Source organism: Chrysochloris asiatica, unplaced genomic scaffold, assembly GCF_000296735.1.
Source record: "Chrysochloris asiatica unplaced genomic scaffold, ChrAsi1.0 scaffold00069, whole genome shotgun sequence".
NCBI lineage: Eukaryota > Metazoa > Chordata > Mammalia > Afrosoricida > Chrysochloridae > Chrysochloris > Chrysochloris asiatica.
In genome coordinates, this window is record NW_006408587.1 from 1722085 (window position 1) to 1737002 (window position 14918).

Here is a 14918-nt window from a genome sequence, read left to right on the forward strand (position 1 = left end):
ATTCAGTGTTCCCATGTTCTGTTCGAACAACTGCCTCTTGGTCCAGGTACAGATTCCTTGTGAGCACAATTAAGTGTTCCAGAATACTCATACTTCATAATGTTGTCCATAGCTTGGCATGATCCACACAATCAAAAGCCTTTGTGTAGTCAATAAAGCACAGGTAAACATCCTTCTGGTATTCTCTGCTTTCAGCCAAGATCCATCGGACATCAGGCCTAAGCATAGTGGTTACGAATTGGGCTGCTAACCTCAGGGTCAGCAGTTCAAAACTACCAGCTGTTCCACAGGAGAAATCTTTCTGCTCCTGTAAAGATTTACAGCCTCAGAAACCCTATACAGAGTCGCTATGAGTTGGAACTGACTCCACGGCACACAACCACCACCACCAGAGGGAGGATACACCTGTTGATCTGCTTCCAAAAGTTACACCTTTGTAAACCCTACTCAAGGAATTGACTCAACAGCAACTAACAAACACAATGGAGTCAGGGACAACATTCTTTACAAAGCTTTCTCCCTCACTGACTGTTAATTTTGAAGGATTAATATTTCTAGATATTAAAATCTATATCTGTCTGTGCCTTTAGACAAAGATGTATATAAGGACATTTTCCTCCTTTAACAAAATGGAATCACACTATACATGCTGGCCATTCGGTGATGTACTACTTATCCAAGATTCAGCTCAAAAATGTTAACTAAGCTCCTGATCCTATATATTTCCAAGGCTCTTTTTTACATGCCATTATTTAGCACTCATCAAATTACTAACATTTTTTGTTTTGTATGTCTCTAAGGCATCCATGAAGACGTACCTCTCAGATCTCCTGCAGATAACTTGCCCAGCAGTCCTGCAGCTGGAGTATGAATCTATCATTATAGACATACCAAGGCCACTTTCCTATAAGCTGCTCTCAGATGATGGCTGCATATAGCAGATGATTTTCTGTATAACAAGGGACTCCCCTGATGGGATGCTTTGACCTTATCAATGCATTCTTAGGCCTGCACTGCCATCTAAGAAAGACCCTTCCTTCCTTCCCACTCTCATTCATAAAAGCCTGCATCACTCTCTGACAGCTCTCCCAGTCTCTTCTTGCCCCTTCCCCATTTTCTTACACTGAAATTTCCCCCAGCAAATCTCTTGCATGACTAATATTCTTGGCATCTAGTTCTCACAGGACTCAAATGAACAGTGTCTCTCCTTTTAAAACGAACATTCCAGGAAGAATGGCTATACTCTAATGATGTTTTTTAGTTCATTCAGCATTTCAAAGGTTCATGCCAACTAACATGGTGAGCAATCATTTTTAATTTCCTCAACTCACCTAGTCTGGAACTTTTTGAGACTTCTTTTTGCAGGAGCCATGGCATTACAACCCACTTCAGCGGGGAAATCAAATCCAGTTTGGAAACTGGAAAACCTGCTCATGGAGACACAAATTAAATTTTTTTTTTAATGTACAGACTAAAGTAATTCAGTATTTATACATGCATAGCCTCTGGTCCTTCAGGTAACATAAAAGATACTTTCATGTATGTTGTTGCTGTTGTTGAGGGCCATCAAGTCAGTTCTGACTCACAGCGACCCTGAAAAGGGTTTTCAAGGAGCGACTGGTGCGTTTGAACCACCAACCTAGTGGTAGGCAATCCAGTGCTTATCCTTCAGCAGCACACCAGGAGTTTACTTTCATGTATAGAGGCATTAATACTGGAATCTGAGAAGGAAATAAGGGAAGGAATGACCTCAATGACATCAAAATGATGTCTTACGTTCCCAATTCAATGAAGCAAAGACCTTTCTTTGGAAGAAATGTCACAGAAAAGTACACCTTTAGGACTCATTTTTAGCATTAGCAGTCTTAGTCCCTGCATGCCAAGTAAAACAAAGTCAAAGTACTTCATATAACACTTATCTTTCAATAATTGGAGACAAAAAGATATCCAATTGATTTGTTGTTGTTAAGTACCGTGGAGTTCTTAACAGGTTCTGACTCATAAGGATCCTGCACAGGGTTTCCGAAGCTGTAAATCTTTATGGGAGCAGAAAACCTCATCTTTTTCCTGTGGAATCGCTGGTAGTTTCGAACTGCCGAACTTGAGGTTAGCAGCCCGATTCGTAACCACTACGCTACCAGAGACCCAATTGATTAGGGGCTAGGTAATGAAGAAAAGACCTATTTACCCAGAAATTCTAGGTTCCTACAGTTCTCCAGCAGCACTTCCATAAATAGCTTCTTCTGAAAAGGCTGCAGTTTCTTCCACTCGCCTCTGGAAAAGTTCACAGCCACATCCTTGAATGACACGGATTCCTAGAACACCAAAAAGATCTCCTGAACTGGATTATTTCCAAATAAACCCTAAAGAACAAAGTAGCAGTCAGGATATACAGAACAGTTTTGGTAGCATTCATTTAAAAAATAAATAAAAAAAAGAATTTCAAAGCAAGCTAAGAAGCAGCTATTATATGACAAATAATATTTTTGTTATTTTGTATTGAGCATGAATATGACACAATTCCTGCTTCTCCTATTCAGTTCCTGGTATAAAATGCTGTACAATGATTCTCTAGAATGACTAACATTGATCAAGTCCACAATGACTTCTAGAATTAAGAGAAAAATATTAAATAAAAGCTACAATTTGCATTCTCATACCCCAAATTCATAGAATTAACTGACGTGGCACTGTGGGTTAATGCTCTGGACTGCAAGGTCAGCAATTCAAGTTCACCAGCTGCTCCTATACAGGGTGGCTATGAGTCAGAACAGAATCAACTGAAAGCAGAGAATGCCAGAAAGAAGTTTATTTGTGTTTATTGATTATGCAAAGGCCTTAGACAGCGTGGACCATAACAAATTATGGATAACATTGCAAAGAATGGGTATTCTAAAACAATTAATTCTGTTCATGAGAGACTTGTACACAGACTAAGAGCCAATTACTAGAAGAGAACAAGGGGACACTGGCTTAAAATCAGAAAAGGTATGCATCAAGTTTATATCTTTACACCATACTTATTCATTCTGCAAATTGAGCAAATAATCTGAGAAGGTGGATTTTATAAAGAGGTCTGTGTCATCAAGATTGGAGGAAGACTCATTAATAACCTAAGATGTGCAGATAACACAAGCTTGCTTGCCGAAAGTGAAGAGGACTTGAAATACTTGCTGATGAAGATCAAAGACCACAGCTGTTAGAATGGATTGCACCTCAAAGCTAAGAAAACTAAAATCCTCACCACTGGATCAACAGAAAATATCATGATAAACTCAGGAAAAATAGAAGTTCTCAAGATTTCATTTTGCTTGGATCTATAATCAATGTTCATGGAAACAGAAACCAAGAAATTAAACTACATTTCACATAAGGCAAGTCTGCTGCATAATACCCCATTAAAGTGTTAAATAGCAAAACAGTCAGTTCTAGGATTAAGGTGTATCTAGATGATCCAAGCCAAGGTATTTTCAATCACCTCATATACATGTGAAAGTTAGACAATGAATAAGGAAGACTTCAGACAGAAGAATCACTGCATTTGAATTACAGTGTTAGATAAGAATATGAACTGCCGGAAATACAAACAAGTTTTGGAAGAAGTATAGTTGGAAAGCTCCTTAGAAATGGTGAGACTGTCTCTTGCACTTTGGATATATTGTCAGTAGGGATCAAACCTTGGAGAAGGACACATGTTTGGAAAAGTGGAGGGTGAGCAAAAAAGGGGTAGACCTCCAAAGAAAAGACTGACCTAGTGGCAGCAACTATGGGCTCAAATATAACAATATTTGTAAGGATGGCACAGCAATGAGCAGTGTTTCGTTTGTTATGCATAGGGTCGCTATAGGTCAGCGCCTACTTGATGGCCCCTAACAACAACCACAAATAATAATATACTGTTGTTGTTGTTGTTAAGTGTCACTGAGTCGGTTCCGACCTATAGCAACCTTGTGCAGGGTTTCCAAGGAGTGGCTGGTGAGCTTGAAGTGCAAGGTCAGCTTTGCTATCTAGCTCATTAACCCACAGCGCCACACCAGGACCCCAATATACTAGTCTAACTATGGTTGACATGGTTAGGTGCTAATCAAAAGGTTGGTGGTTCACAACCACCAACCACTCCACAGGAGAAAGAAGTCTGCTTCTAGAATGATTTACAATCTTGTAAACTCTGTGGGAGTGGTTCTACTCTGTCCTATAGATTACTTAACAGTCGGTTTGATTTGTTTTTTCTTTTTTTTTTTTTAAGTAACATCAGCAACCACACTCTAAATTTTAATTTCCAGTTAATTAAACATAGCAATTATTATTTATCAGTATCAATCAAAACCTGTGTTCAATAACACACTCACACTAGAAATTTCTCTATAATCATAAATATGCATATTGCCTCACAACATCTTTTCTATGACACCTTCTCCATAGCCTTTTATATTATACCTAGAGTGCCTACTAGCATTTGTATTAGTTTCCTGTAGCTGTTGTAACAAATTATCAATACAATTGTGGCTTAAAACATAGTTCTAGAGAACAGAAATCCAAAATCATGATGTCAGCAGAGCTGTGCTCCCTTCACAGACTCTGAAGGAAAACCTGGTGGCTGCTGGCATTCCTTGACCTCTCTCTAGCTCCAGCTCCACATGGCTTCTCTTCTGTGTGAATGTTTCTAATCTCCCACTGCCTCTCTAAGAACACCTGCAGAGGCATTTATGGACCACCTCAATGATCCAGGGTAATCTTACCTCAAAATCCTCAACTGAACCATGTTTGCAAAAACTCTCTATCTACAATAGATAACACTTAGGACATGGGCATATTTCTGGGGATCATTATCAGTCTACCTCAGCAATATTATTCATTATTGTGAATATGAATTTTTCCCCTAACTCATGATTGCTGGCATATCAAAAATTGACTGATTTACAGCCAGCTGCTTTTCTCAATTATTATGAGTTTTAGTACTTATTCGGATAGTCTCCTGAGGTTTTTCGCACACACAATATTATCTGTAGGCAATATACATTTGCTTCTTTCAAACCAATATTTGTATCTTATTTTGTTTTTATCTTTCTAGGTAATTTAATTGGCTAAAATGGTCAGAAAATACTAATGAATAGCAATCAGATGGGATACCCTTCATTTTTAGTGATACTGTGAGGACCATTTTCAATCATCCAATGTTAACCAGTCACAGATATTCTGTGTCATGTTACAGAAGTACAATTCTATTTCCATCTTCCTAATTTTATCAAGAATATTTGTTGAATTCTAGTAAACCTTTTGAAATTGGAGTAAAATTTGTGGCACATTCTAGGAAATGAAAAAACAGCATGTGAAGAATAAGGAAGAAGTTCCTTTAAAGGGAGACTGTTAGTTATTTTTGTGTCTTTACACCACTTAGTCCAAGCTCAGTAGGTATCCACTAAAGAAGGAAAACTGGTGAAAGCAAACTTACTGAAGATTCAGCATTTGGAAGAATAGCCGCCATTTTATCTTCTTCTGGGTTCTCCTCTTGGGAAATGGCAAAGTCTTGAGAGAGTGAATCTATGAAGAGGGGTAAAAAAAGGTCCAGTCTTTCAAATATGTTCTCCAAACTAGAAATCCACATATATGCTTCTTTAGAGGAAAAGCTCAGGAGAAACAAAAAAAAAGTTTTTCTCACTTTTTAAAACAGATAGCAGCCATGGATACTGTTTTCTAGAACACCTCAAGCATTCTCCCTTCCCCCATCATTTCAAAAATTCCTAAACTCACAAAAAGTGATCTTTCCTTCATTTTAAATATCCTTAGCTTTAACGTATTTAATTTTTACAATCTTAAATTTATAAAGGATTTGAAAAATCTATACATTTCCAAGATACATTAAGATAAAACAGCATATTTCTTTTATATATTTATTTATCACCTTAGGACAGTGACCCTACATAGGGTTTTCTAAGCTATAAATCTTAATGGGAGCAAAAAGACTCAACTTTCTCCCATGCAACTACAGGTAGTTTCAAACAGCTGATCTTGAGTTAGCAGCCTGACTCCTAACCACTACACTAAACTCCAAAACAGAACAGAAGAACATTCCCATCATTGCAGAAAGATTCTATTGAACATCCTGACTGTAGAAACATCCTACTGAAAACTGAGGCTGGGAGATACACTTGTGACCCCAAACAGTTTCACAGATAAAGAACTTCTTTCTCTCTTGTTCTATGGCCTCCACTTAGTCAAGAGGGAAGGGGAAAATAATCAGCTTTTCTTAAGCATCCACCATGTATTATATTTTATCATGTCAAACCTCATAACTATGGAGAAGATAGTATTCCCTTTCTATAGGTAAAAAAATTAATGTTCTGAGCGGTTACATAACTTTCCCAAGATCACACAGTTAATGGCAGGACTGATTCTAACCCAGTTACCACTCCAAAATTTTGACTTCACTCTAACAGTAAAGTGCTTTGTGTGGAGGGAGTTCCTTTCATTTCTCCCACTTCCTCTCTTACCTTCCTTTTCTTCAAGCATTTGGGTCAAATCCTCTACTAATGTCACCACATCTTCACTATTCCCGGGATGCTGTGACTTTACCCAAATCCTGACTTCCCCAGGTAAAATGGTAAGGAATTGCTCAAACACCAAAAGCTCTAATATCTGTTCTTTCGTGTGAATGTCTGGTCTCAGCCACTGAATGCAAAGCTCCCAGAGCTGATTAAGGGTTTTTCTGGGTCCAATCACTTCTGAGTAACGAAACCACCTGAATCTCTGTCTTGAAGTCTCTGGGTCAGTAGAGTCTCCTCTTATGATAGCTTTTTGAGCCCCAGGGGCATCCATTCTTAGGACCTTGTTTTGTTCACTTGAAGCCAGAGTGTGAGGTTTTGGAAAGGTGGTTGCCATCTTGTTCAAGAGCAGTTTGTTCTGTATATTATCAGCAGGAATCTGGTCCTCTACAGTCTCTAGTTGAATCCGTACAGTTCCCCAAGAGGCGCTACAATAGCAACTTATCAAGGTTCATTCAAGGGTCCCAAGAATTCAGTTTATGGTCTTTCAGAAACTGTCAAAATATACAAGGTATTAAGTAAGTGAAACAAGTTGTTGTTAGTCCTGAAAACATTTGTTTTAGTTTGTTTCAGCTATATATGTACATATACATAACCATTAGATGCCTAAAATAACCCTGCTCAACTACTACAGTGAAAGGATAATTTTCTTTGCCAGCCAAAGTCAAAGAGCTATCTGTGTTGTTGTTAAGTACCATTGAGTCAGTTCTGACTCATAGCGACTCTGTATAGGGTTTCTGAGGAGCAGCTGGTGAGCCTGAACCACCGACCTTGCGGTTCAAACTGACCATGCAGTCTAGCACTACCCCACAGTGCCACACCAGGTTTCCAAGAGCTATTTAAAGCTCGGAAACCCTGTACAGGGTCGCTATGGGTCGGAACCGACTCGACGGCACTTAACAACAACAACAAAAGTGTCCTCCAAAGAACATAATTGATGTCAATGAACTGTACATGTGAAAACTGTAGAGATGGCAAATGTTTTGTTGTCTATATACTTTTACAATAACACCATCAACAAAAAAAGTAGTGTTCTCCAAAGGAATAGCTGCTTCAGATTACATATTATGCCTCATAAATAAAAGATGTCAGAAAAAGCTTAGTAACACAAAGGGACCCAGTCATGAATAAACCTATTTGACAACTCTGTCCTCTCTTAGAGCATGACAACACATTTCCAACCAGTCACTTAACTAGGGAGTCACCCACAGACTCTTAATCCTCTCTTCCTCATTACTTCTCACATCATCATTACCCAAATTCTAGAGATTTTATTTTCCAAGTATTCCTCCATTTAATCTCTACTGGAGTTCTGGTGTGATGCTGTGCGTTAATGCGTTGGGCTGCAAAGTCAGTTTGAACCACAAGTTCAGTGGTTCAAACTCACCAGCTGCTCCTAGGAAAACCTATACAGGGTCACTATGGGTTGGAACCAACTGGAAGGCACTTAGCAACAGCGACAACAAAACAGCCTAAGAACAGGCTACCACTCACCTAGTCTCCACACTGTAGCCTAAGGATTCCTTCTAATATGCAAAAGATAGTATCATTACTCCCCTGCTTGTAACTCTTCACTGTTTCCCCAAATGTATCTAGATAAGGTTCAAATACAGAGATCATGCACGATGATCTAAAGATCCTTCCTTGATGACCTCAGTCCTCTGAGCTGTGTTGAGAGTCAATTCTAACCTTAGAGGACAGAGTAAAGCTAGCTACCCCACAGTGTTTCCAAGCTTTTAAATCTTTGCAGAAGCAATTTGCCACATCTTTCTCCCTCAGAGTGACTGGTGGGTTCAAACTACCAGCCTTCTGGTTAGCAGCTGAGTGTTTTACCCACTGAACCCATAAGGCTTCTCTTCTGAGCTCTGCTGTTGTAGTTAAGTGCTGTTGAGTTGGCTCCGACTCCTAAACCGATTGATGCTGCTGTCATGAAGAGTATCTTCCTCATTCTCAGGCACTCGATCCTTTTCCACCATTTACACCAGGGCCCTTTCCTCTCCTATCAATTTTTACTCATTCTTTAAAATGTGACTACTTTCAATTGTCACCTGTTCTGTGAAACTCCCTTTGATCTCCCTTGTGCTCCTCTGCAAGGATCATGTCACTGTGTGACATGCATTTCTTCATTCTATAAAATAGCTGAGTATCTACAATGAACTGGAAACAGGACAAGGAAGGGACAGGCATGGGCAGATCAGGCAGACTGTGCTCTACATTCTCACTGTGCTCCCAGGAAACTGCAATACAGACAGAGATGTACTAGGAATGCGGAAAGTGAGAGTGACATTCTCTGCTTATTACAATTACCCTACCAATAATTACTCATCTCCAAGCACAGAGAATACATAGCATGCATGACGTCATGTATTCCTTTTCCAATATCAAGCACCTGTCATGCACCAGGTTCTATGCAGGGTGACTATGACACTTATATCAGTCTCCAGAGAATTTACAAGAAAATATGACGCAGACATGGGCTCTCTCAACAGGGACCAATTTTGCCCCATAAGGAGTATTTGGCAATGTCTGCAGACATATTTTGGTTGTCACAACTGAGGGAAAAGGAGAGGCAGGAGGGGAAGGAGTAACCGGCATCTACTAGGGAGAGGTCAAGGATGCTGCTAAACATTCTGCAATGCGAAGGACAGGCACACCACCGCCGCCACCATCAGCGTGCGCGCGCGCGCGCACACACACACACACTTATATACACATGAAGGAATTATCAATATCAGTAGTGCCGAACTTGAAAAATCCTGGGCAGAGAGAAGGGATGGATGAAAGCCGAAGACTCCTTCATTCAGGAGTGTGCCCAGTTCCCACAGAAGCAACAGCATGCAGAGCGAGATGGATTGGTTGCTTTGTCCCCCACTCCATCCAAGGTGCGCCCTTGGAGTTGGCGGCCGGCCACGGACCCAAATCTAAGTGTCTGGGACAATACCTGTTTCAAGATCCGCAGCCAGGATCAAATCCACCGCAACCAGTTTCTAGAAACAGGTCCAGCAGGAGCTGCGCACGCAAACCCGCTGAGGCTATTGCGCCTGCGTTACATCAAGGAACTACGATTCCCGGAATGCGCTGGTCCAGCGTTCTGAAACCCCTGTGCTTTCTATAGGCTCTGACCCTAGCCTGTTGCGCATGGTCGCTGAGAAGCGGCTGGGGGCCTCAGCCGCTGAATTATTACTGCGCCAGAGGCCTACAAGTTTGGAGGCCTAGAATCCTCGCAGGTTTTCAAATTCATGAAGTTCTGTCTCCTTGATAACCTTAAACCCCTTCTCCTTTTGCAAACCCCTCCCTGAAATCTGGAAGGAAAGATCTACTGCAGAAAGCTTAGTAACATGCTCAATGCAAGCCATAATTGATGCTTGAATTAAAACATACTCTTCCACACCTGCAAACGTGTCCAAACCACCATCATCCCTCGCCTAAATTAGTGCAATAGCTTCCCGCATGCAACCCCTACCTACACTTCTATCTTCTTAACAGCCAGACTTTTAAAAAAGGTAAATCAAATTATATCCCTCCTTTGCTTAAAACTCCGCAGAGTTATCTGAAAACCCAAGTCTCCATTCGCGTGGTCCCTGAATGGTGCAGAAAGGGTTACTGCTGAGAGATGAGGTTTCAGTACACCTAGAAGTGCGTTGGAAGAAAGGTCTGACGATCTACTTCTAATAAAATGTTAAGTGCCTTGGAGTTGTTTCTGACTCATAGCAACACTGTATAGGGTTTCTGGTGAGCGGCTGGTGAGTTTGAACCTCCGACCTTGCAGTTCAAACCGCCCTTGTGGTCCAGTGCTTATCTTACAGGTCACACCAGGACTCCTCTGAAAAAATATGGGGTCAGAATTGACTATTTGGTAACTGGTGTTTGGTTCATATTGTCTGTTGTTGTTATTGAGTGCCATCTAGTCCTTTCCGACTCATAGGGACCCTGTCTAGGGTTTTCGAGGAACAGCTGGTGAGTTGGAACTGCCGACCTTGCTTTTCAAACCGACCTTGTGGTAAATTGCCTTATCCTGAAGCGGTAAATGTAATCTGGCCACCCATAGTTGATGACCTTCTCCTCTGCTCCTTATCTTCGGTTACATTGACCTCCTTACCCAACCTTCCCTTCCAACCAGCCTGGCACTGCAGTAGAGGTGATCCATTCATAGGTGGCCAGAAGGTTCACTCCCACACTGGTTCTTATGTTAATGACTCTTCTCCACTGCATTTAAATTAGAACCCCACCCCGCTCAGGATTCATGGTTTAACAGGCCATTCAACCAGTGAATGGCTAAACCTTGTCTTACTTCAATAGGATGTAATACTACACGGCAATCCAAAGGAATGAACTGCTGATACACATAACAATAGAATTGAAACTCAAATTCTTTATGTTGAGTAAGACCTCAGACTCAAACCGGTACATACACATTCGTATGATTCCAAACGGTTTATATCAACTATGGACCTAAGGAAATAACTTGAAAGGGATATAGTAAAGGTGTGGCACTGTAGGTTAATGCACTGAACTACAAAGTCGGTTTAAACCTCAAGGTCGGTGGTTCAAGCTCACAAGCCACTCCTGGGAAACCCTGTACAGGGTCTCTATGGGTCGAAACTGACTCGACGACACTTAACAAGAACATAGAAAGAAGGCAAGGTAACCACTATACAGTGGTTACATATTGTTGTTAGTGTCATCGAGTCTGTTCCAACTCAGGGTTTCTGAGGAATGGCTGTTGAGTTTGAACCACAAACCTCGCAGTTCAAACCGACTTGTGGTCCGGTGCTTATTCTACAGGTGCCACACCAGGACTCTGGGTTATGTGTGAAGGGGGCTAACTCGAAGTTTATCAGTTCGAATCCACCAGCTGCTCCTCAGAGAAAGATGAGGCTTTCTGCTCCAGTAAAAATTTACAACCTCAGAAAACCTCTATATGGTCTCTGTGAGACAAATGGACTACTGGCTGGTACACAACAGCAGAGAAAGAAGGTAATTGATAAATGGAGAAAATCAGGGAAGGCAATGTAAAAGTTTCTAAATGGAACATGGAGTGAATAGTTTAAATAAATAAGTCTAACAATAAAAAGTGTCTACTTTTTAGGTGGTTTCTTCTCAAGTTTAAGGAAAAAGTAAAAGCAAAGCTTATATGAGTATGAAAGTGGAAGGATATATGGGAACTCTGACAGGTAAGAATTTGTTCGTGCCTTTTTTTTCCCCCCGAATGGACATTGTTCTTGTTGGCTGGTTGCTATTGGTTGATTTCCAATTCAAAATGACTCATGTCACAAAGTAGAACAGTCCCATAGAGTTTTCAAACCTTTCTCCTGCCGAGCTGTTGTGTGGGTTTTAAGAGTCAAATTCTTAACAGTTTTGCCACTGGATGATGTTGTTGCTGTTAAGTGCCATCGAGTTGATTCTGACTCACAGTGATCTTGTATAGAGTTTCTGAGGAGCAACTGGTGGGTTGGAACTGCCAGCCTTGTGGTTTACAGTCCAGTGCTGATCCCACAGATCCACCAGGAATAGCAAATCAATATATTACTTAGAAAAAAAATCTAATTTGGACTCCTATGTTGTGGTGGTGGTGGTGAAGTCACTTCTGACTCATAGAGACCCTGTATAGGATTTCCAAGACTGTAAATCTTTACTGGAGCAGAAAGCCTCATTTTCATCCCGAGGAGCAGCTGGTAAATTCAAACTGCTGACTGTGCCCATTAGCAGTCCTGTAGATAACCCACTCTCCTACCAGGTTTCCTTGCCTGCCTTCTATATATGGTTGAAAACAAATTCTATTATAAATATTAGCATTTTAGAATAACTTAAAATTATTCATTTAGATGTATCTATGGCGTCATTCATAAGGTTTTCAGTGACTAAATATTCAGAAGTTGTTCATCACTCCTTCTTCCTAGTCTGGAAGCTCATCTGAAACCTGTCCACCCTGAGTGACCCTGCTTTCCGGAATCACAGCAACTCACAAGCCACCACAGTACTACAAACTGACAGACAGCTGGACAGTGAATAAGGAAGATCATAGAAGAAGTGATGCTTTCAAGTTATGGTGTTGGAGGAGAATATTAAAGTGCCATGGGCTTCTAAAAGAACAAACAAATCTCAGCCAGAGTGCTCCTTGGAGGCCAGGATGGGCAAACTTTGTCTCTCATACTTTGGACATATTGTCAGGAGGGACCAGTCGCTGGAGAAGGAGATCATGTTTGGTAAGGTGGAGGGTCAGAGAAAAAGAGGAAGACCCCCAGCGAGATGGATTGGCAAAGTGGCAGCATCAATGGGCTCAAGCATGGCAACAATATTGAGGTTGGCCCAGGATCGGGCAGTGTTTCGTTATGCTGTGCATAAGGTCGCTGTAAGTCGGTACCAACTCGAAGATACCTAACAACAACAACAACAGCAACAACATGGAGCCCTGGTGTGGATAAGCACTGGAGTGCTAACCATAAGGTTGGTAAGTTCAAACCCACCAGCTGTTCCTTCAGGAGAAAGACAAGCTATCTGCTCCCATAAAGATTTACAGTCTTGAAAAACCAGGTCAGAATTGACTTGATGGCAGTGGGTGAAAGAATGCGTGCGCATTTAGTGTGACTAGGGCCTAAATGAGGGGGGAGGGAGCTTTCTAAGGAGTAAAGGACAAACATTTTTTGTTCATGTGATTGGTGTCTTTTGGTATCATCAAGTTGTTTTTTGACTCACTGGGACCCCATATGGCAGAGTAGAATTCCTCCATAGGGTTTTCTTGGCTGCGATGGAGTCCTGGTGTGGCGCTGTGGGCTATTGCGCTGGATGGTAAAGTCAGTTTGAACCATAAGGTCAGCGGTTCAAGTTTACCAGCCACTCCTTGGACACCCTATACAGGGCCACTGTGAGTAGGAACGGACTAGACAGCACATAACAACAACAATCATTACAGAAGTAGATTGCCAGACTTTTCTGCCATGGAGCAGCTGAGTGGGTTCTAACCATCAACCTTTCGGTTAGCAGGTACATGTTTAACTGTTTGTACTACCTGGGCTCCTTCATAGATTCTATGATATCTTATTTTGACTTCTCATTGACTTCTTCTCAGTTCCACCTCAGCCCTCCACTCCATTTCCGTCTTGTCTAGGTTTAGAAAGTTGAAGTGATATTCTAGATAGGAAGTATCTCAGAACCAACATATTTCATATGACTATGAAACTGTTTAGTGAGAAAAGGTAAACAGTAAGTAATTTGAAGGGAGAAAAGCTTAGAGTTAAGCATTGTTATTGTTGTTGCTAAGTGCCATCCTCCAGTTTCCGAGGAGAAGCTGGTGGGTTTGAACAACTAACCTTGTGGTCAGCAATGCAGTACAGTGCCATATCAGGACTCCAGAGGTAAATGTTGTTGTTAAGTGCCATCGAGTTGGTTCTGACACATAGCGACCCTGGATAGGGTTCCCGAGGAGCAGCTGGTGAGCTTGAACCATCGACCTTGCAGTTCAAATGGCTTTGCAGTCTGGCGCATTAACCCACAGTGCCATACCAGGACTCTTTAGTGATTACAAAAAGTGTTCTAGGCTGCTATAAATTATTATGTATGATGTGCTATCAAAAGCATTTTTTCTACCTAACAACCATGTCTACTATGGAACGATGTGAATATACATACAAAACTGTTTTACAGTAGCACTGTTTACAATAGTCACAGATTAAAAGCAGCCTAGATGCCCATCAATGGAGGAATGGTTAAATAAATTTTATGTACTTATCATGCAGTTTGTGAAAGAATGATATGCCATTGTTGTTACATGTGATGTTGAGTCAATTCCAACTCAAAGTGACCGTGTGCACAATAGAACACAACACTGCCCAGATCTGCACTATCCTCATAATTGTTGTTTGTGTGAAGCCATTGTTGCAGACACTGTGTCAATTCATATCATTAAGGATCTTCCTAGTTTTTACTGACCCTCCACTTCACCAAGCATGATGTCCTTTTCCAGGGACTGGTTCATCCTGATAACATGTCAAATGTATGTGAGATGAAGTCTTGCCATCCTCACTTCTAGGGAACATTCTGGCTGTACTTCTTCCAAGATAGATTTGTGTGTTCTTCTGACAGTCTAGGGTACTTTCAGTGTTCACCTTCAACACCATATTTCAAATGCATCAACTCTTCTATAGTCTTCTTTATTCATTGTCATGGTATTCATGAAAATGCCATGGCTTTGGTCAGGAGCACCTTAGTCCTCAAAGTGACATCTTTCCTCTTTAACACTTTAAAGAGGTCTTGTGCAGCAGATTTGCCCAATGTAATATGCCCTTTGATTTCTTGATTGCTGCTTCCAAGATTGTTGATTGTGGATCCAAGAGGACATCTTTGACAACTTCAATCTTTTCTCTGTTTTAATGATGT

At 41.0% G+C, this 14918-nt stretch overlaps 1 protein-coding gene across 1 annotated transcript in view; it reads right to left on the reverse strand.

The window, feature by feature from the left end:
- Positions 1-6879, reverse strand: part of ZNF483 (zinc finger protein 483) — a 10706-nt gene extending 3827 nt beyond the window's left edge. Inside the window, 4 exon segments of the mRNA XM_006864731.1 lie at positions 1332-1427; positions 2189-2315; positions 5453-5541; positions 6492-6879. Coding sequence (XP_006864793.1) covers positions 1332-1427; positions 2189-2315; positions 5453-5541; positions 6492-6879 — 700 coding nt within the window.
- Between the last annotated feature and the right edge of the window lie 8039 nt (positions 6880-14918).